Here is a 22,591-nt window from a genome sequence, read left to right on the forward strand (position 1 = left end):
CGCGCCCTTAACTCTCACACATGCACCACCAAACTCCAATAAGCGAACCCACTACGCATGTGCCAACTGAAGACTTGCATATGTGCACAAGAATCAATCATATACCATATAATAGTTACAGCACGGAAACAGGCCAATTTGGCCCTTCTAGTCCACACTGATCCAAGTACCCTCCTCTAATCCCACTTACCAGCACTCTGCTCATATCCCCCATTACCCTCCCATCCCATTACCCTCCCATCCATATACTTATCCAACTCTTTCTTAAATGACAACATTGACCCTGCCTCCACCACCTCTCCCAGAAGCTCATTCCACACAGTAACCACTCTCTGGGTAAAGAAGTTCCCCCTCATGTTACTCCTAAACGTTTGCCCGTCAACTCTCAATCCATGACCTCTTGTATCCATCTCTCCTACTCTCAATGGGAAAAGCTTTTTCACATCAACTCTATCTAGCCCTCTCATTATCTTAAACACCTCTATTAAATCCCCTGTCTTCTATGTTCCAAAGAATAAAGACCTAATTTGCTCAATCTCTCCTTGTATTCCAGATGCTGAAACCCAGGCAACATTTTTGTAAATCTTCTCTGCACTCTCTCTATCTTGTTAATATCCTTCCTATAAATTGGTGACCAGAACTGCACACAATACTCTAAATTTGTCCTCACCAATGCCTTGTACAGTTTCATCATTACTTTCCAACTTCTATATTCTATTTATTGATTTATATAGACAAGCATACTAAAGGCCTTCTTCCCCACCCTATCCACATGTGTTCCTACCTTCAGGGAACAATGCACCGTTATTCCTAGATCATTCTGTTCCACTGCATTCTTCAATGCCCTCCCATTTACCACATATGTCTTGCTTTGATTATTCTTTCCAAAATGAAGCACCTCACACTTATCAGCATTAAACTCTATCTGCCATCTTTCTGCCCACTCCTCTAAGCAGTTTAAATCCCTCTGCAATCTTTGAAAACCCTCTTCATCATCCACAATTCTCCCTATTTTAGTATCATCTGCATATTTACTAATCCAATTTACCGCCCCATCCTCCAGATCATTAATATATATGACCAACAGCAACGGTCCCAATACCAAACCCTGAGGTACACCGCTTGTCATCGGCCTCCATCCTGACAAACAATTACCTACTACTACTCTCTGGCACCTTCCTTCCAGCCATTGTTGAATCCAAATTAATACCCAAGGACTTAGTCTTCTTAACTAACCTCCCATGCGGAACCTATCGAAGGACTTACTGAAGTCCATATAGACAACATCCACTGCTCTACCCTCATCAACATTCCTAGTCACCTCTACAAAAAATTCAACAAGATTGGTCAAACACAAACTTCCACGCACAAATCCATGTTGAGTGTCCCTGATCAGACCCTGTTCCTCCACTTACTTGTATATTACCATCTCTAAGAATGCCTTCCATCAATTTACCTACCACAGATATCAAACTTATAGGCCATGCCTATCCTACAGATCCCAGGATGCAGACTAACAAGGTAAGTACGCACAGTTTGGATTTTACATGCCCTGTATCCCTGTTATAGTTTGTCAAATACAACATAAACCACGTAAACGTAATATTTTATTTTTTTTAGTCACATAGGTCGCAAGTCAGGGAGTACCTGTACTGGACCTCCTAATAGGAAACAAGACAGGACAGGTGACAGAAGTATGAGTAGGGGAACATTTTTGGTCCAATGATCATAAGGCCATTAGTTTCAAGTTAATTGTGGAGAAGGATAGGTCGAGATTGAGATTCAGGTTGAGATTCTGAATTGGAGAAAGGCCAATTTTAAGGAAATGAGAAAGGATCTAGAATGCGTGGATTAGGATAAATTGTTTTCGGGCAAGAATGTGTGAGATAAGTGGAGGACCTTCAAAGATGAAGTTTTGAGAGTCCAGAGTTTGTATGTTCCTGTCAAGATCAAAGGCAAGGTTCGAAGGCATAAGGAACCTTGGTTGACAAGGGATATTGGGGATCTGGTTCATAAGAAGAGAGAGGTATATAACAGTTATAGGCAACATAGAACAAATTAGGCAACTACCTAATAAAAAATGCAAGAAAAATCTCAAGAAAGAAATCAGGAAGGCTAAAAGAAAACATGAGTTGTTTTGGCAGACAATGTGAAGGAAAATCTTAAGGGTTTCTTCAGGTATATGAAGATCAAAAGGATAGTAAGGGACAAAATTGGTCCCCTTGATGATCAGAGTGGTTGGCTTTGAATAAAGCCGAAAGAGATGGGAGAGGTTTTAATTTTATTTTCATCAGTATTCACTCAGGAAAAGGGCACAGAGTCATGGGAAGTAAGGAAAACAAGTAGTGAGCTCATGGAACCTATACAGATTAAAAAGGAGGAAGTGCTTGATGTCTTAAAGCAAATAAGGGTGAATAAATCTCCAGAGCCTGACAAGATATTCCCTCAGACCTTGAGAGAGGCTAGTGTAGAAATTGCAGGGGGTCTGGCAGAAATATTAAAAATGTCCAAAGCAACAGATGTGGTGCCGGAGGATTGGAGGATAGTTCACGTTGTTTCATTGTTTAAAATAGGCTCCAAAAGTAAACCTGGAAATTATAGGCCAGTGTGCCTGATGTTAGTAGTAGGAAATAATTGTAAGGAATTCTAAGAGATTGGATATAGAATTAAGGATAGTCAACGTGGTTTTGTGCATGGTAGGTCATGTTTAACCAACCTTGTAGAGTTTTTCAAGGTCACCAGAAATGTTGATGAAGTAAAGGATGTGGATGTTGTCTACATGGATTTTAGTAAGGCATTTGACATGGTGCCGCATGGGAGCTTTGCCAGGAAGGTTCAGACGCTAGTTATTCATAGTGAAGTAGTGAACTGGATTCAGCAATGCCTGGACAGGAAAAGCCAGAGAATGGTGATAGATGATTGCTTCTCAGACTGGAGACCTGTGACTAGTGGTGTGACTTAGGGATCAGTGATGGGACCATTGTTGTTTGTCATCTATATCAATTACCTAACCCTAATTTTAACATTAAGAGGAATTTGGACAGGTACATGGATGGGAGAGGTATGAAGGGCTATGGACTAGGCAAAATAAAATGGTTCAGGACAGACTAGAAGGGCCGAAGTGGTCTGCTTCTGTGCTGTAATGTTTTATGGTTCTATGGTGATAGAAAAGTTGCCTGGGTATTGGAAACAGAATCTTCGATAATAGCTTAATGACATGTTTAAATACTTAATCCTTAATTGTTTCTCATTTTCAGATCCTATAATTATTTTCATCAGGAATCTACATTTCAAAGTGAGATGTCATATTAAGATGAACATAATTAAGCTGAATAAGGTAAAACATCTTTCACATTGATGCTCCACTGAGGCTGCTTTCATGCACATCAGTACAAATTCACTGCAAAACTTCTTTTCTGCTAAAATAATATGCACAGTCTCCAGATTAAGTAGGGAGGAAAATTCCACACAATATGCAGTGTCTTAAAACAATCTCTGCAAAACACCAGTAAATTTTCAAATTGGCATTTACCTATATTGACATTTTAAGCTTTTGTGAAAGATATAATAACATATTGTACTACAGACAAAAATAAAACATGCTGCATTGCAATTAAGCCTTAATACCAATTCCCCAGACCTACAATTTCTCCTTTCTGCCCTGAGGAGATTTGCTGCTATGTGGTTCACAGTAGCTGCTCCCAGTACAAGTGCCTATCCTTCACCCATGAACCTCGACTGACAAGCTGCTTCATCACGCAGAGAATTCTCAAGCTTCAGCTTCACCTGGCATACACCCATCCAGAAGGAAGGACTGGATAGCAATCAAGAGTAAAACCTTTTGGTGATCCTTTGGCGGAAAGGGTTCAGCAAAATTGCTGCCCTTCAGCAGTTTCAGGCAGATAAACCTGGACTCTGTTCTCACTTTGTGTTTTGCATTTACCAATTAAACCTTTGGAGAATCTTTCGAAAACTGAGACATCTCTTTCAAAACAACTTTCCAAAGGCAAGCCCATTCCTTCAGTAATCACAAAGCTTCAGTTATTTGAATACAATGTAAAATCACATAACTAAGTGCAAACTAATGTAATGAAACAGCAGGTCATGTGAACTTATAAATACTCCACTGACCTTGTAATGCCCCATTATTAAACATTTGTGTGCTCAGTGAGATCTTAACCAACAACAAAGTCTATTGAAAAATGCACAGACTGAAATACATGAGACAAATATATTAAATCAGGTCAATGTAGTTTATTCAATGCTTTCTATAAAAAAATGCCTTTGTAAGTTTCTATTCACATGGTTACAGCTCAGGGAGTAGTTGGTCACATGCCTCAGCCCTTAAAGGAGTGACTAATTTAAAGCAATAATTTGTTCAATAATTTGTTAAAAACTGATTTTTCCTATGCTATAAACAGGGGAAACTCGCTTGAAGGAAAAAGTAATGTGAAAGAGGTAAGTAGAGAGGAAAATTACTTGTCTGGAGCATGAAGCCAAACACAATCAACTGGAGGAATGCAGTGGATCAAGCAGCATCTGTGGGAGAAAAAGAATGTTCAACGTTTTGAGCCAAAACTCCATGTGGTGCGTGAGCCTAGGTGTAAACTAATTGAAGAGCAATGCATATTTCTGTATTATACTTTAATGGTATTATTAATAATACAGGCTTGATCAATTCTAATAGGGAGATGAGAGGCATACGAAACAGTGCGGATGGTGGAATCTGGAGCAATAAGCAAACTGATTGAAGAAGTTGACAGGTCAAACAGCATCATTTGGAGAAAATAAATGATTGATGTTTTGGTTTGGAATATTTCACTTAAGACCATAGAAGTGAGATAAGCCATATAATGAAGATAGGTTGGGAGAGGTTGGAATCAGGGATGAAGAATGACAAAAAAATAGAGAGGTGGAAACAGTTTATTGGTAGATGTCAGGCAAAGGGAGAGGCAAGAGAAAAAAAGCGGAGCAGCAAGAGACATACATAAAATATAGAGTCCACAGTAAAAAATATCACATGCAAGAAGGCATATGTTTAATGGAGGGAGCAGGGGGAGACGTTTAAAGATGTGAAGTGCCAACATTTTTAAACAGAGTGGTAGGTGCCTGGAAAAAGTTTGCCAAGGGTAATGGTAGAAACAGATACAGTCGCAGTGTGAATATGCAGGGCTTAGAGTGACATGTATCATGTGCAAGAAGCAGAGTTTTAGTTTAACTTGGCATCATGTTCAATGCAGACATTTGTGGGCTCAAGAGCCTATTCCTATGTTCTATGTCCAAAACAAAGTATAGCAAATTATCTGTGGTTTCCCATTTGATCAAATGTTACAAATGATTTGGCAAATATACCAAAAATAAAATTTATTAATATAAAGTGTAATCATTATTTAAGTCAATGTATGTTAGCCCAGTGGCCAAGTAAGGATATTATAAAGTCACTCAGCAGTACCTTTGTAAACGTTTCTCTAGAGTGATGAGTTACACCTTTCTATGCACTGTAAAACTGTTCAAGGTTGGAGCCAACTGACAGTGACTAATTGGTTCACTTAATTTTATGATAATATGTTTGTAGTTTGGTCTGCATCCATTGTTTAATGAGTTTAAATAGAAAAAGTATTTTATTTCATCATCAATTTAGCTGATGAACTCCTTTCAATGAAACTAAAGTCGTTGAATTCAAGTTCCATGCAAGAACTGCAGATGAGGGAATGCTTCCTTTATAGAGGTGATCTTTTTAGATGGAATGTCAAACTGAGGTTTTACTGCTTTAGCAGGCAGTCATAATGGATCCACAGGAGTATTCAACAATATTTGTCCAGTCACTTTATTGCTGTTAATGGTATTTTGCTGAGCAAAAATTATCATTGCATTTATCTACATAACACTCGCTAGCTGAGGAGATTCGGTATGTCACCGAAGACTCTCAAAAACTTCCAAAGGTGAATCGTGGAGTGCATTCTGACTGGTTGGATCACTGTATGGTGTGGAGGCGCCAATTCACAGGAAAAGAAAAAACTCCACCGTGCTGTTAACTCGGCCTGCAGCATTATAGTCACCAGACTTTACTCCATCGAGGACATCTACAAGAGGCAGTGTCTTAAAAAAGCAGCCTCTATCCTTATAGACCCCAACCACCCAGGCCGCACTCTCTTCACTCTGCTACAATCAGGAAAAAGGTACAAGAGCCTAAAGATAAGTACTCAGTAGCACAAGGACAGCTTCTTCCCCGCCGCCATCAGGTTCCTGAATAATCAATGAACCAAAGCCATTGCCTTAGTTTTCATGGACTATTTTATTTATTTATTGTTATAAGGTGGTTGTGAACGCTGCTGCAAAAACCGAATTTTGTGACTTGTTCATGACAATAAATTCTGATTCTGATGACTTCTTTAGCTGGATAATATTTGGGAATATCCTGAAGCCAGCAAAGGCATTATTCAATGTAAATTCTTTCTTCCTTTACTTACAGTATAAACAGAAACAAAGCAGCTTTGTGGTTGATCTTGAAGCTTTGCTAACATCATGTAAATTTAGTTTTGACATACACTTTAGAAATTTAAATGAAGCTAACCAACAGAACCTTTGTTATAATTTAACAAAGGAATGAGTGCGCTCACTATTTTACACATAATCTAATATAATTTAAGTGGATCATATTTATGCTTATTTCATTAATCAGTGGAGATACACTGTCTCCAATTCTTTGGTTATTCTCATTTTCAGAATTGGAAATCCTGTATTTAGTATGGCTGTTGTTCAAAACATGTCCTGACCTTTATTGGGAGATTTGTGGCAAGATTAGAGAGTCATTTTATAGATATATTTTTAAAATGCTTGCAATTCCATTATGCTTCTCCACATTTTTTTCTGATAAGTTAGTCTGACAATATTCACATTTTATAGATATATTTTTAAAATACTTGCAATTCCATTATGCTTCTCCACATTTTTTTTCTGATAAGTTAGTCTGACAATATTCACATTTCATAAATTGCACAATTAAACCAACTGAGGTTCTGGTTTCATTGAAGAAAGAACTAATATTGTAGCCAAAAGTAGTTAAATTAACATTTATTTCTAGGGTTTTATACACATTCCCACAAAATAAATATATAATACACTCCACTACATTCAGGCCATGGAATAATTCTTCAAATTAGATTGTAATGTGTTTAAGTATGATTTAATAATACCATATAAGTGGCTCACAGGGGCCGCCGCCGTCTCCCCTTCGCCCGGACCGGGGCCGGGGCCGCTGCTGCTTCGGCCCCGGTCCGGGCAGTATGGACCGACCTAGGAGGGGAGGCAGGCCCCTCCAGCCCGGGTAAGAAACCTGCATAGGAGAAGGCCACTCCGATATAAAACCTACGACCCAAGGACCTCGCTGCCACGTCCCAGCTTGCTTGGCCATGGCACATGAACCATGGGTGTAAAGGGTGGGGCCAGTACAGCGCGCACTGCACTCCACCTAAAAGCTCCTTTGCGCAGGCCCGAGGACAGGTCCACGTCCTCCCCCTCCACGTCCTCCCCCTCCACGTCCTCCCCCTCCACGTCCTCCCCCTCCACGTCCTCCCCCTCCACGTCCTCCCCCTCCACGTCCTCCCCCTCCACGTCCTCCCCCTCCACGTCCTCCCCCTCCACGTCCTCCCCCTCCACGTCCTCCCCCTCCACGTCCTCCCCCTCCACGTCCTCCCCCTCCACGTCCTCCCCCTCCACGTCCTCCCCCTCCACGTCCTCCCCCTCCACGTCCTCCCCCTCCACGTCCTCCCCCTCCACGTCCTCCCCCTCCACGTCCTCCCCCTCCACGTCCTCCCCCTCCACGTCCTCCCCCTCCACGTCCTCCCCCTCCACGTCCTCCCCCTCCACGTCCTCCCCCTCCACGTCCTCCCCCTCCACGTCCTCCCCCTCCACGTCCTCCCCCTCCACGTCCTCCCCCTCCACGTCCTCCCCCTCCACGTCCTCCCCCTCCACGTCCTCCCCCTCCACGTCCTCCCCCTCCACGTCCTCCCCCTCCACGTCCTCCCCCTCCACGTCCTCCCCCTCCACGTCCTCCCCCTCCACGTCCTCCCCCTCCACGTCCTCCCCCTCCACGTCCTCCCCCTCCACGTCCTCCCCCTCCACGTCCTCCCCCTCCACGTCCTCCCCCTCCACGTCCTCCCCCTCCACGTCCTCCCCCTCCACGTCCTCCCCCTCCACGTCCTCCCCCTCCACGTCCTTCGGATGAACGACGCCTATCTGGTGTAGGCTTCATGGTCAAGAGCTTCATTGCCTCCAAACTCGAAAACCTTCCGACAGGCCTCTCGGACCGAATCATGTCCATGCGACTCCCACTTCAAAACAAGCGTCACATCACCCTCATCAGTGTCTATGCTCCAACCCTCCAGGCGGAACCAGCAGAAAAGAACAAGTTCTACACCGACCTGCACAACCTCATCCAACGTACCCCTACAGCCGACAAGGTTGTCATCCTGGGCGACTTCAACGCTCGTGTCGGCAAAGACTCAGAAACCTGGCCAGGAATCCTGGGCAAGCATGGCGTCGGCAAGTGCAACGACAAAGGGGGCCTCCTGTTGGAGCTCTGCGCAGAACAGCGACTTGTCATTACAAACTCCCTTTTTCAGCAGAGGGACAGCCTTAAGACCACCTGGATGCATCCCCGATCCAAACACTGGCACCTCCTGGACTACATCCTGGTGCGAGAAAGTGACAAACAAGATGTGCTCCACACCAGGGTCATGCCTAGCGCGGAATGCCACACTGACCACCGGCTGGTTCGCTGCAAGCTCAACCTTCACTTCAAGCCAAAGCCCAGGAACAATAAAGCCCCCAGAAAGAGGTTCAATGTTGGAAACCTGCAGTCAGACGAAGCGAGAGGAAACTTCCAGGCAAACCTCAAAGCAAAGCTCGACGTTGCAACCCTCCCCTGAAACCCTCTGGGATCAGTTGAAGACTACCATACTGCAATCCACTGAAGAGGTACTGGGCTTCTCCTCCAGGAAAAACAAGGACTGGTTTGACGAAAACAGCCAGGAAATCCAGGAGCTGCTGGCAAAGAAGCGAGCTGCCCACCAGGCTCACCTTACAAAGCCGTCCTGTGCAGAGAAGAAACAAGCCTTCCGTCGCGCATGCAGCCATCTTCAGCGCAAACTCCGGGAGATCCAAAATGAGTGGTGGACTAGCCTCGCCAAACAAACACAGCTCAGCGCGGACATTGGCGACTTCAGGGGTTTCTACGAGGCTTTAAAGGCTGTGTACGGCCCCTCACCCCAAGTCCAAAGCCCGCTGCGCAGCTCAGACGGCAAAGTCCTCCTCAGCGACAAGATCTCCATCCTCATCCGATGGTCAGAACACTTCCAATCTCTTCTCAGTGCCAACCGCTCAGTCCAAGATTCCGCCCTGCTCCAGCTCCCTCAACAGCCCCTAAGGCTAGAGCTGGATGAGGTTCCCACCCTGGATGAGACATATAAGGCAATCGAACAACTGAAAAGTGGCAAAGCAGCAGGTATGAATGGAATCCCCCCAGAAGTCTGGAAGGCTGGCGGCAAAACTCTGCATGCCAAACTGCATGAGTTTTTCAAGCTTTGTTGGGACCAAGGTAAACTGCCTCAGGATCTTCGTGATGCCACCATCATCACCCTGAACAAAAACAAAGGCGAGAAATCAGACTGCTCAAACTACAGGGGAATCACGTTGCTCTCCATTGCAGGCAAAATCTTCGCTAGGATTCTACTAAATAGAATAATACCTAGTGTCGCCGAGAATATTCTCCCAGAATCACAGTGCGGCTTTCGCGCAAACAGAGGAACCACTGACATGGTCTTTGCCCTCAGACAGCTCCAAGAAAAGTGCAGAGAACAAAACAAAGGACTCTACATCACCTTTGTTGACCTCACCAAAGCCTTCGACACCGTGAGCAGGAAAGGGCTTTGGCAAATACTAGAGCGCATCGGATGTCCCCCAAAGTTCCTCAACATGATTATCCAACTGCACGAAAACCAACAAGGTCGGGTCAGATACAGCAATGAGCTCTCCGAACCCTTCTCCATTAACAATGGCGTGAAGCAAGGCTGTGTTCTGGCACCAACCCTCTTTTCAATCTTCTTCAGCATGATGCTGAACCAAGCCATGAAAGACCCCAACAATGAAGACGCTGTTTACATCCGGTACCGCACGGATGGCAGTCTCTTCAATCTGAGGCGCCTGCAAGCTCACACCAAGACACAAGAGAAACTTGTCCGTGAACTACTCTTTGCAGATGATGCCGCTTTAGTTGCCCATTCAGAGCCAGCTCTTCAGCGCTTGACGTCCTGCTTTGCGGAAACTGCCAAAATGTTTGGCCTGGAAGTCAGCCTGAAGAAATCTGAGGTCCTCCATCAGCCAGCTCCCCACCATGACTACCAGCCCCCCCACATCTCCATCGGGCACACAAAACTCAAAACGGTCAACCAGTTTACCTATCTCGGCTGCACCATTTCATCAGATGCAAGGATCGACAATGAGATAGACAACAGACTCGCCAAGGCAAATAGCGCCTTTGGAAGACTACACAAAAGAGTCTGGAAAAACAACCAACTGAAAAACCTCACAAAGATAAACGTATACAGAGCCGTTGTCATACCCACACTCCTGTTCGGCTCCGAATCATGGGTCCTCTACCGGCACCACCTACGGCTCCTAGAACGCTTCCACAAGCGTTGTCTCCGCTCCATCCTCAACATCCATTGGAGCGCTTACACCCCTAACGTCGAAGTACTCGAGATGGCAGAGGTCGACAGCATCGAGTCCACGCTGCTGAAGATCCAGCTGCGCTGGATGGATCACGTCTCCAGAATGGAGGACCATCGCCTTCCCAAGATCGTGTTATATGGCGAGCTCTCCACTGGCCACCGTGACAAAGGTGCACCAAAGAAGAGGTACAAGGACTGCCTAAAGAAATCTCTTGGTGCCTGCCACATTGACCACCGCCAGTGGGCTGATATCGCCTCAAACCGTGCATCTTGGCGCCTCACAGTTTGGCGGGCAGCAACCTCCTTTGAACAAGACCGCAGAGCCCACCTCACTGACAAAAGGCAAAGGAGGAAAAACCCAACACCCAACCCCAACCAACCAATTTTCCCTTGCAACCGCTGCAATCGTGTCTGCCTGTCCCGCATCGGACTTGTCAGCCACAAACGAGTCTGCAGCTGACGTGGACTTTTTACCCCCTCCATAAATCTTCGTCCGCGAAGCCAAGCCAAAGTGGCTCACAATGAAAAATAGCAAACCTCCTCTTTGTTTGATTGATGGCCATCAGAAAATCCTAGGATTATAAATTTCACATGGTGACCACAACAAAATGTTGAAAGTTTCTCCATTGAGGTTGTCTAACATGTTCATGAGAAGAAATCACAACTTCCTCTCTTTCACATATTATAAGGACAGTAAATTGTAAATGAGTTTCTGGAATCAGACCCCAAATTCCCATGGAGTTCTGAATGCATCAACTTCATTCTCTCAGCAAACAGCATTGCTAAAATAACAAATATTCTTAGGAATTGAAAAAAAAATAGAAAGAAAACCAAAATCAACTGCAGAGTCGGTCCCACAAATGTTACAGTGCATACCTTGAAATAACATCAACGACAATAACTTAGTGCAAAATGGATGATATTGAACAGTTCTTTAAGTATGAATATTGTCAAATGACTATAAATGAAAAAAAATTGGAAAAAAGAGAACTATATTGTAAGGAGATGATCTAATTAGGTGCTGGGTGGCATTTTCTTGCTCCAGTTTCAAAACATTTGTGCTTCCACAAAGTAATTTGCTGCCGTCATTTTTGTGCAATGGCTTGCTTTCATGTTGAAGGAGATCTTTAATTTTATAAGTCAAATGTATATGCTTTGTGAAGTTGAAACAAAACTTCCTGAAATAACTTTTCCTTACAACTTCACTGAACTTTTCCATGCAAGATTGTGTGGGAGCTGCAGATGGAAGTATGGGCAGGGTGCGGGATATGTTACTGTTTGTGCAAGATTAAAGAAAACACTTTCAACTGCTATGACAGACCTATTCACTTTTACTGAGAAAAATGCATTTTTCTTTGTAATAAATGCCAACACCAAGAAGAATGACATACCCAAAAGAATAGATTGCAAACATAAGTGAGTGAATGTATGAATACATTCAGAAATGATGGTTATCATCTAAATAGTTTGGATTATTGTTCAATGATGCAGAATATAGTAAATACAAGATCCACTGTGATGTGAGTGAATAACTGATAATAATCTTGAAGATATGAATACTTCTTACCTACTTTTTTAAATATTTTACAAACTGCTGTCAACAGTCAAGTTTTTTTTGTGGGCTCATGGAATGTGATTGATATGCAGATCATTGTTTATTCATCCATCACTAGTTCCACTAAAAAGGTTCTTCTGGAATGTCCCAAAATGCTAGGAATAACAAAATGAACTTGATTTACAGAGCACCCAAAAAGCTTTTCAATCTTTGAAGTATATTTGAAGTTAGCTGTTCTGCAGGAATTCAAGAATTCATATTATATATCCAAATAGGGATGGTGCGTGAGAGAAACCAAGATGCTGATACTCCCTTGCACTTCTTTGTGGGAGTGCTCATACAGGTGAAAAAGTTGCTGATATAATCATGGTGAGCTATTATCCAGACTGTCGAAACTGCAATTTGTTGGTGTAGGAAATTAATATATTTCTCTCATAGGAGTTGTATTCTTTCCATTCATTCTTGATATATGGAAATTGCTGTCACAATCAGCCTTATTCGCCATCTTGAGTTATCATTGAGGAGATGGAGAAAGGGAGGCAGGATCTTCTTTTGAATCATTGTATTGTAGGAGCTGCTACAACACAGAAACACACCACTGAACTCGATGGGGGTTTCAGTTGAACTGTTTATTTGAATTTCGCGTGTGCCCCTTTAAGGCACGGTGGTACAAGCGAGGCCGGTTCGATCACCGAGATGTGCTTACGCGTCCTGCTGCTTGGGCGGCCGACCCCTCCATTTAGGTTGGGCCGTCTGCACAGGTTGGTCAAAGTCATCACGGTGGGTCGACCATGAATAGTTCCTTCCTGCCCCCAATGTCCAGGGTGAAAGTCTTTCCTGATCGATGGGGGACCTTGTATGGGGGAGCTGCAGGGGGTTCGGGTGCGGGCCATGCCGGACAAACATGAACTTTGCTGAGGACTGCTCTTTGGGGATGTTCGCTGGGTGCTTGCCATGGTCATTTGGAGGTGGGAGTGCTAGTGAGGTGAGTCTATTGCGGAGGTCCGCGAGAAGGGTTGGGATCTCACCTCTGGATTCTGCACCTGCTCCGAAAAACTGGTAGCGACAGCGGTGCACCATAGACGAGTACCGTGAATGAAGCCTGGAGATCTCCTTTTGGGCCACTTGTTTTTTTCAATCCGTGCCAGACAAAACGTTGCCCCATGCGCACCGATGACTTGACTGAGGGGTGGGCCAGATTGTGTATCGTCCGGAATGCCTCCTGCCTCCACTGCGGGGGATTACCTGTCGCAGGACATCGCACAGGACCATGTCATGGCTGCCTGGCAGCTTCAGGTCCTTGAGGCACAGACCAGTGATAGCGGTTTGGAAGGCCTGCACCTCTTCATCCCCTCTCTGGGCCTGAGCTAATTGGGTGTAGTTCAGGCATGTGCCCCCCTCTGGGATGAAGAGGAGGTGAACTCCTGCAGGCCCTTGAGGGTGTCTAGCCTGGGGAATTGTTGTATGGCCTTGATCTTGTCTTGCGACAGTACTGCCCCATCCGCGGTGATAGTATAGCCCAGGAACTGTAGCGACTCCTTCCCAAACTGACATTTGGCCACGTTGACGGTGAGGCTGAATTCAGCCAGGTGAGTGAACAGTGTGCAGTGATGGGACTTGTGCTCTTTGGGATCTCGACTGGCGATGAGGATGTAATCGAGATAGATGAACACGAAGTCCAAATTTCCAAAAAGTCCAAAAAAGGTTCTTCAGGCCAAAGGGCATCTGAAGGAATTCAAAAAGGCCGAACGGGGTGATGATGGTGGGTTTGCCAATGTCATCCAGGTGTACGGAGATCTGACGGTAGCCCCTCACCAAGTCGACCTTGGAGAAATCTTTGTCGCCGTGTAAGTTGGCCTAGGATGGGGTATCGCTTAGGCGTGGTTGCATCATTGAGCTGGTGGTAGTCCCCACACAGGCGCCAACCCCTAGAGGCTTCTGGGACCATGTGCAAGGGAGAAGCCCAGGGCTGTCCGACCTGCAAACTATGCCGAGCTCCTGGAGGTGGGAGAACACCTCTTTTGCTAACTGCAGCTTCTCTTGCAGCAGTCATCTGGCCTTGCCATGGAGTGGAGGGCCCTGTGTGGCGATATGGTGACAGACGCTCTGCTGAGGCACGGTGGCAGTGAACTGTGGCCGTAAAATGGCAGGGACCTCTCCTAGGATGCAGGAATACTCGTTCCTTGGTGTGCAGATGGTCACTATCCCTGGGTTGTGCGCACTGGACAGCTCGAGTAGGAGGGTCTGGAAGGTACAGGTGTTCATGAGCATCTTGCCCTTCAGGTTGACCAGAAGGCTGTGCTCTCTGAGGAAGTCGGCTCCTAACAGCATAATTCTCACAGTGGCCAGTAGGAATTTCCAGCGGTATTTGTCTGGCCCGAGGTATACCAGAATGGTCCATGTACTGAATAACTTTATGTCGGTGCTGTTCGCTGCCCACAGGGTGAGGCCTCATGCGGGAATTGAGGGCGGTTGGGGGCAGCATGCTCAACTCTGCTCCAGTGTCCACCAGGAAATGCTGTCCATTGGTCTCGTCCACCATATGTAAGAGGCTATTCGTGTGGCCAGCCGTCACGGCCATCAGCGGCGGCTGGCTTGATCATTGCCCTGGTATGAGCAGGGTTGGCGGCACTTGCAGGCTTGGGCTCCCCAGCGTTGGTGGTAGAAACACCAGGTGGATTGGTGCTCCTCCATCTTCTGTCTTGGGGTGGGGTGTGGTTGGCTGGGTCCAGGGCAGGCGAGCTGGTTCAAGGCAGCATCATTCTCTCATTTAGTTCGCCACACTGCGACCTTCCGGGGGTCCGAGAAGTCCTTGTCCGCTAATAGGAGCTGGATTTCTTCCGGCATTTGTTCAAGGAAGGCTTGCTCAAACATCAGGCAGGGTTTGTGATCTTCTGCCAGTGCGAGCATTTCATCCATTAAGGTGGACGGGGTCTGTTCCCCAGGCCTTCGAGGTGCATCAGCCTGGCTGCAAACTGCCGACGGGAGAGACCGAAGGTGCCGAGGAGGAGGGCTTTGAAGGCAATATACTTGCCCTCCCCTGGAAGAACGTGGATCAAGTCGTCCACTCTGGCCGCAGTTTCTTCATCAAGGGCGCTCACCATATGGTAGAACATGGTGGAGTTGGAGGTTATCTGCCTAAGATGAAACTGCGCCTCTGCCTGCCTGAACCACGTATGAGGCCAATGGATCCAAAAGGGGGGAGTTCCACAAAGACAGTGTTGATCACCGATGAATCCATGTTTGGAGACCAGATAATGTCTGGGCTCTGTGGGGTCACTAATGTAGTGGCTGCTACAACACAGAAACATACCACTGAACTTGATGGGGGTTTCAGTTGAACTGTTTATTTGAATTTCATGTGCGCCCCTTTAAGGCCAACGGGAGTTTCGCTCCACGCAGCGGTAACATCATCACGTTGGCCGGGGAATAAGCTGTGGCCTAAGCCACAAAACAATGAGCAAGCCCTGACGGCGCCATCTTCTGCAGCTGCCCCACCAGCGTGGCGGTACAAACTGGGCCAGTTCGCTCACAGAGATGTGCGCCGTCACAGTAGCCAATGTAGTGAGGGCACTACCAAAATATAGTTAAATGAGATGTTTCAGAACTATGGGGTAGCAACAAAGAATTAAATACATGATATGTCCATGTCAGAACGTTATGTAACATTTTATAAGAGGCAGATGGAGGAGCTTGGAAGAAATGCTTTTCCTTTGTTTTTGGGTGTCCTTCCCATTCTAGATGGAGAAGAATACCTATTTGATGAAGGAGTCATAGCAAATTACTGCAGACCAGTGGTTCTCAACCTTTATCTTTCCACTCACATACCACTTTAAGGAATCCCTTTGCCATCGGTGCTCTGTGATTAGTAAGGGATTCCTTAAGGTGGTATGTGAGTGGGAAGAGAAGGTTGAGAACCATTGCTCTAGATCCAATTGTTATTGAAATACTTTGCTTGAGAAAAATTGTCATTGGCCCATTTCCTTTGGAGTTATGAAACCGTGCACATAACGAGTCAATTAGATAGGATTAAAACAATGGTTTTCATACTTTTTCTTTCCACCCACGTACCACCTTAAGCAATCCTTACTAATCACGGAGCACCTATGGCATAGGAAATACTTAGAGTGGTATGTGATTGGAAAGAAAAAGGTTGAGAACCACTGTTGTAGACAATACAAAGTGCAGAAACATCATTTTGATATTGGAGAAAGAGCATGTTTAAGTTCTCTCTCCATGTGGAGTGCAAATCAAATAGATTTTTTAAGGACAATCTTAACATGGCTAAACACTTCTGAAATTCTTTATCTCTCTCTACAAGCCCTGGAACCTAATTAATTCATCAATCTTTTGGTTACACCTTAAAATCTCCTTTTGTAGTTTAATGTCAACTTTTGTGCTGTAACTCCTGTCTTCTATGTTAGAGATGTAACCTGAATTCAAGTTGTAGCTTGATGCTGATGACTAGGTTTCAGATGTTATATGAGAAATTGTTGCATTTAAGCTCTGGAGCTTCGAAAACTATCACAGACATTTGAAGTAAAGCTTTTTTTAAGACACAGGATTACAGCACTATTGACAGGATGTAGTTTATTTTTATATCGAATGTGTATGTTTGCTTGTTATATGGTTGGAGTAAGTGAATTGAGAATCTACGTTGCAAGTGGCTTTTGAAAGAGGCCAAGGAGCATCATTTGCTTGGTAACTTTGGCTGAAGACATTTGTTAGCTCTTTCATCTTGACCTTTGCACGTAAGCGCCTGGAATCATACTAGTTAATAGACTGGATTTTCACAGATTCCCTTTGCCTGGATATGATTCAGAATGCTTTGATCTTCTGTTTATTTATAGTCTACCTCTTTGAATGTCTGGCATTCAAGTACTCCTTTAGAGTATCATCGTCCAGTGTGCAGTTAATTCTAAAGTTTGGTGTTGCCCTTGACAATTTTCTTTCCTTATTCTTTATCAGAACAATGGTGTATGATAGTTGAACTCCTATTTTGAACTGTGAGGGCGGGGTTACATGAAGGAAATCAATACTTGCATTGTAATACAAGTGCTCATCTACCTTGATGGTGACAGAATGAAGATTGTGCTTGATATATGGCCAAAGATCCCATTGTGTTTGTTACCACCACTAACTTCTACATCTTGGGCAGTCCTTGGGATATACAATGACTTGCTTTCATTCCACTTTTAGGGTTCTGAGAAGATTGGGAAAGCTAATGTGGGAACCACAAGTGATAAAGTGCCTGATGTGATAGTTTGTGAAGTGTTGTGATCCTTTTACCATTTACTGTATGCTTGGGTTCTGTGTACTCTTGAGATATGGATATGCACTCTTTCTAACATTATCATAGATTAACTTGTATATAGATGATTTAGGGAGGATGAAGCAAAGTGTGTTACCTCTTTGTGTCAGTTCAACTGAAATCACTGAGCTACTCTTGATGGTGCATTTATAATCCATCTTCTCTCATGGATTTATAAACCTCTGTAAGGTCCCACTTTAGCCTCTTTTTTACCAGGGAGAAATGCCCTGGCCTCTCCTTGTAATTCAAGTGTACTAGTTCCAGTAAAATTTTCATGGACCTTTTCTGCACCTTTCCAGCTTAATGATATCTTTATTGTAGCTGTTTGTCCAATCTGCACACACTACTCCAAGTGCATTCTCACCAATGTCTTGTACAGTTGTTATATGAAATCCATGCTCCTGTACTCAATGCCGTGAATGATAAATTCAAGTGTGCAAACAACATTCTTCACCACCAAAGTGGTGTCACTTGTCATTCCCACATTAGCCTTGCAAATCTTCTCAGAACCCACAAAAGTAGAATGGAAGCAAGTCATTGTACCAAAGTGCAACACTTCAGATTTTTCTAAATTAAATTCCATCTGCTCACTTTCCCAGTTCATTTAGATCCAGTTGTAATCTTTGATAATTTTCTTCACTGTCCCTTCTACCAACAATTTTGGTATCATCTGCAAACTTTACTAACACAGTCATTCACCTAGATGACAATCAACAGAAGACCCAGCACCAATACCTCTGGCACTGGTCACATCTTCCAATCTTAAAAAAAACCAATCCTCCATTATCACCCTGTGACTCAAACCACTAAGCCAATTTTGTATCCAGGTTCCCCCCATCAACTCTTTCTGTTACATTCTCAAAATTTGCCAAACATGGCTTACAACATTGAACAGAGACAAACCAAGCGGTCAGGTCTCTGGCACAGATTTTGGTCCTGTGGCTAAGAAGGAAAGGGAAGAGAAGAGGTGAGCTGTAGTGATAGGGAATTTCATCATTAGGGGGACAGACAAGAGGTTCTGTGAAAGGATCAACAATCCTGGATATTATATTGCCTCTCTGGTGCCAGGGTCCAAGATATCTCAGATCGAGTTCATGGCATTCTCAGGAGAGATGGTGAACAGCCAGATGTTGTGGTCCATGTAGGAACTAATGGTATGCGGAGGAAGGGTGAGGAGGTCCTGCAAAAAGAGTTCCAGGGAATAAGGCACTAAGTTGAAGGACAGGACCTCCAGGGCTGTTATCTAAGAATTGCTATTGGTGCCATGTGCCAGTAAGTTTAGAAATAGGAGGAAAATGCAGCTTAACAGGCAGCTAAAGACATGGTGAAAGAGGGAGGGTTTCAAGTTTCTGCATCATTGGGCTCTCTTCCAAGGAAGGTGGGACCTGTTCTGATGGGACATCTTGCATCTGAACTGGAGGGGGACTAATATCCCTGCGGAAAGGTTTGCTGGTGCTGCTCCAGGTTGGGTGTGGGGGGCAGTTTAAATAAGATTTTCAGGGGGATGGGAACCAGAGGAGTGCAGGATGGAAAAGAAGATGTACAAATTGCATTTAACATTAGAAGTCAACAGATTGAATGTGGTGGAAATGTTCTCAGGTGCATCTATGTCAATGAAAGGAGTATTGTAGGAAAGGTAGATGAGCTCAGAGCGTGGATTGGCAAGTGGAATTATGACGTTGTGGTCATTAGTGAAACTTGGTTACAGGAGGAGCAGGACTGACAGCTCAATGTTCCGAACTTCTGTTGTTTCAGACACGATAGAACGGGTGGGGTGGGGGAGAGGATGAAAGGGGGAGGAGTAGCTTTGCTCATCAGGGAAAATATCACAGCTATACTCAGGTAGGACAGAAGAGAGGGGCATCTACTGAGGCTATATGGGTGGAACTGAGGAATGGGAAAAGTATGTACACACTCATCAACTTGTATTATAGACAGCCCAATAGTCATTGAGAATTGGAGAAGCAAACAAGCTGCAGGAAACACAAGGTTGTGAGAGTAGGAGATTTTAACTTTCCACATATTGAATGGGACTCTCATGCATTAAAAGGGCTGGGGTGGCTTGGAGTTTGTCAGATATATGCTCAGGAAAGTTTTGTGCATCAATTTATAAAGGTACCAACTAAAGAAAATGCAATACTCGATTTCCCATTAGGGAACAGGACAGGTCAGGTGACAGATCATTTGTTGGGGAATATTTTGGGTCCAGTGATCATAATGCCATTAGTTTTAAGTTAATTATGGAGAAGGATAGGTTTGGGCCTTCAGGTTGAGATTTTAAATTGGAGATGAGCCAATTTTGAGGAAATGAGAAAGGATCTAGAATGTGTGCATTGGTATGTTGTTTTGTGTGATGCAAATGGAAGACCTCCAAAGGTGAAATTTTGAGAGTCCAGAGTTTGTAAGTTCCCGTCAGAATTAAAGCCAAAGTTAGCAGGCATAGAGAACCTTGGTTTACAAGGGATATTTGGGATCTGGTTCAGAAGAAGAGATATGTGTACAGCAGTTCTAGGCAACACAGAGCAAATTAGATACTCAAGGAGTATTAAAAAATCCAAGAAAAACCTCAAGAAAGAAATCAGGAAGGCTACAATGAAACATGAGGCTGCTTTGGCAGACAATGTGAGGGAAAATCACAAGAGGTTTCTATGGGTATATTAAGAGCAAAAGGACAGTAAAAGGGACAAAATTGGTCCCCTCAAAGATCAGACTGTATGGAGCCAAAATAGATGGGGGAGATCTTGAATATGTTTTTTTGCATTAGTATTCACTCAGGAAACTGGCACAGAGTCAAAGCAGTGAGGTCATATAATCTATACAGATTAAAGAGGAGGAAGTGCTTGATGTCTTAAAGCAAATAAGGATGAATAAATCCCCAGGGCTTGACAAGATATTCCCTTGGACATTGAGGGAGGCTAGCGTAGAAATTGCAGGGGGTCTGGCAGAAATATTTAAAATGTCCTCAGCAACAGGATTGGAGGGTAGCCCATGTTATTCTGTTGTTTAAAAAAGGCTCAAAAAATAACCTTGGAAATTATAGACCAGTGACCCTGATCTGAGTGGTAGGTAAATCAATGGAAGGTGTTTGAAGAGATCAGATAGACAAGTATTAGGCTACCTAAGGAATGATCAGGGATAGTCAACATGATTTTATGCGTAGTAGGTCATGTTTAACCAATCTGATAGTTTTTCAAGAAGGTTACCAGGAAAGTTGATGACGGAGAAGCTGTGGATGTTGTCTACATGAACATTATTTAGTAAGGTATCTGAAAAGGCCCCTCATGGGGTTGCTTATTGCAATATGGGTGAATCTTCACAACCATTTACTTACAGAAGGAAACATGCACTTCCTAATACTTGTTAACTCATATCTTTTTAAGTGAAAACATCTTAATTTTACTCCACAATGAAAGCATTCAGGCATTGATCCTTCCTACACTGATACTGTATTCTAGTTGGAGCTGGTGCAGGCTCCACCCAATTAATAGTGGTAATCTGATTTGAAGGGTTGTGGAATATCTTTTAAAAACACTTACATTGCAAAATACATAAACCGTAGGAGCACAATTAGGCCATTCAGCCTGTTGTGCCATTCACTCATGGCTGATATATTTTTCATCTCGACCTCATTGACTTGCCTTCCCTCCATTATCTTTGATACCCTTATTAATCAAGACCTATCAACTTCTGCTATTAATATACCTAATGACTTGTCCTCCACAGCTGCCTGTGGCGAAGAATTCCACAGATTCACGACCATCTAACCCAAGAAATTCCTCCTCATCTTTGTTCTAAAGGGGCATTCTTTAATTCTGAGGCTGTGCCCTTTGGTCCTCAACTCTCCCACTACTGGAAACATCCTCTCCGCATCCACTTTATCCAGGCGTTTCAATATCTGTTATGTTTCAATGAGATCCCCCTTGAGCTTCTAAACTCCAGCAAGTACAGACCAAGAGCCATCAAATGCTCCTGCCACATTAACCCTCTCAACTGAGGGATCACACTTGTAAATCTCCTCTTGACCCTTTTCAACACTAGCATTCTTTCTTCGATATGGGGCCCAAATATTCTATTTAGAAAATATTCTGCAGCTTCATTCCTTCTAGCAAAGTGCATGACCATATATTTCACTATGTTATATTCCATTTGGTACTTCTTTGCCCATGATGCCAACCTGTCCAAGTTCCTCTGTAGATTCCCTTCTTGCTCAACACTACCTGCCCCCAGCTACTTTTCTATCATCCACAAACTTGGCCACAAAGCCAAGGTCATCCAGGTCAATAACATACAAGATGAAAAGTAGCAGACTTAACACCAACCCCTGAAGACCACCACTGGTCACTGACAACCAACCTCTTGAAAGCTCACTATTAAAGCCTCCACAATCTCCTCAGCTACCTCTTTCAGAACTCTGGGGTTTTGTCTATCTGGTCCAGGTAATTTAACTACCTTCAGACCCCTCAGTTCCCAAGCACCTACTACTTAGTAATATTGACTACACACTTCTGCACCCTGACTCTGTTTAATTTCTGCCACCTCACTGGTGTCTTCCACAGTAAAGATTAATGGAAAATACTTATTAGGTTCATTCACCATTTCTTTGTCCCCATGACCAGTTTTCCAGTCTACCTGCACCACTGTAACATTGCCTTTCATACATGCCTTACCATCTCCTGTTGTAATTTGTACCCCATATCTTGGTTGCAATTCAGAGGCTTATTTATAACTCCCATCAGTATTTTACTCTTGCAGTTTCTTAATTCCACCCACAAAGATTCTACATCTTCTGATCCTATGACCCTTCTTGATAAGGATTTGACTTTTGTTGTAGGCTTGACATAAATGAATTCATTGTCTTGTCCTTAGCACTTGCTGAAAAGTAATCAGTGCCATAACTAATTGTTGCTGGCATCTTTCCTGTTTCAATAACACATGACAAAAGCAATCCAGGCATAGGAAGGTTGTGCAAAAAACAGTTCTGCTATTGCTGGAAGG

General features: G+C 44.0%; 1 protein-coding gene across 8 annotated transcripts in view; it reads right to left on the reverse strand.

The window, feature by feature from the left end:
• sulf1 (sulfatase 1) overlaps nucleotides 1-22,591 on the reverse strand; it is a 420,487-nt gene that overhangs the window by 193,790 nt on the left and 204,106 nt on the right. Inside the window, exon 3 of one of the 8 annotated variants that reach the window (XM_069921288.1) lies at nucleotides 4,480-4,539. The exons of the other annotated variants lie outside the window; for them this stretch is intronic. Within the exon in view, the coding sequence (XP_069777389.1) occupies nucleotides 4,480-4,492 (13 nt within the window). The 5' untranslated portion in view covers nucleotides 4,493-4,539. The remainder of the gene's footprint in view (nucleotides 1-4,479; nucleotides 4,540-22,591) is intronic. 8 annotated transcript variants of the gene reach the window in all.

The sequence above is a fragment of the Narcine bancroftii genome, chromosome 2 (assembly GCF_036971445.1).
Source record: "Narcine bancroftii isolate sNarBan1 chromosome 2, sNarBan1.hap1, whole genome shotgun sequence".
Classification (NCBI taxonomy): domain Eukaryota; kingdom Metazoa; phylum Chordata; class Chondrichthyes; order Torpediniformes; family Narcinidae; genus Narcine; species Narcine bancroftii.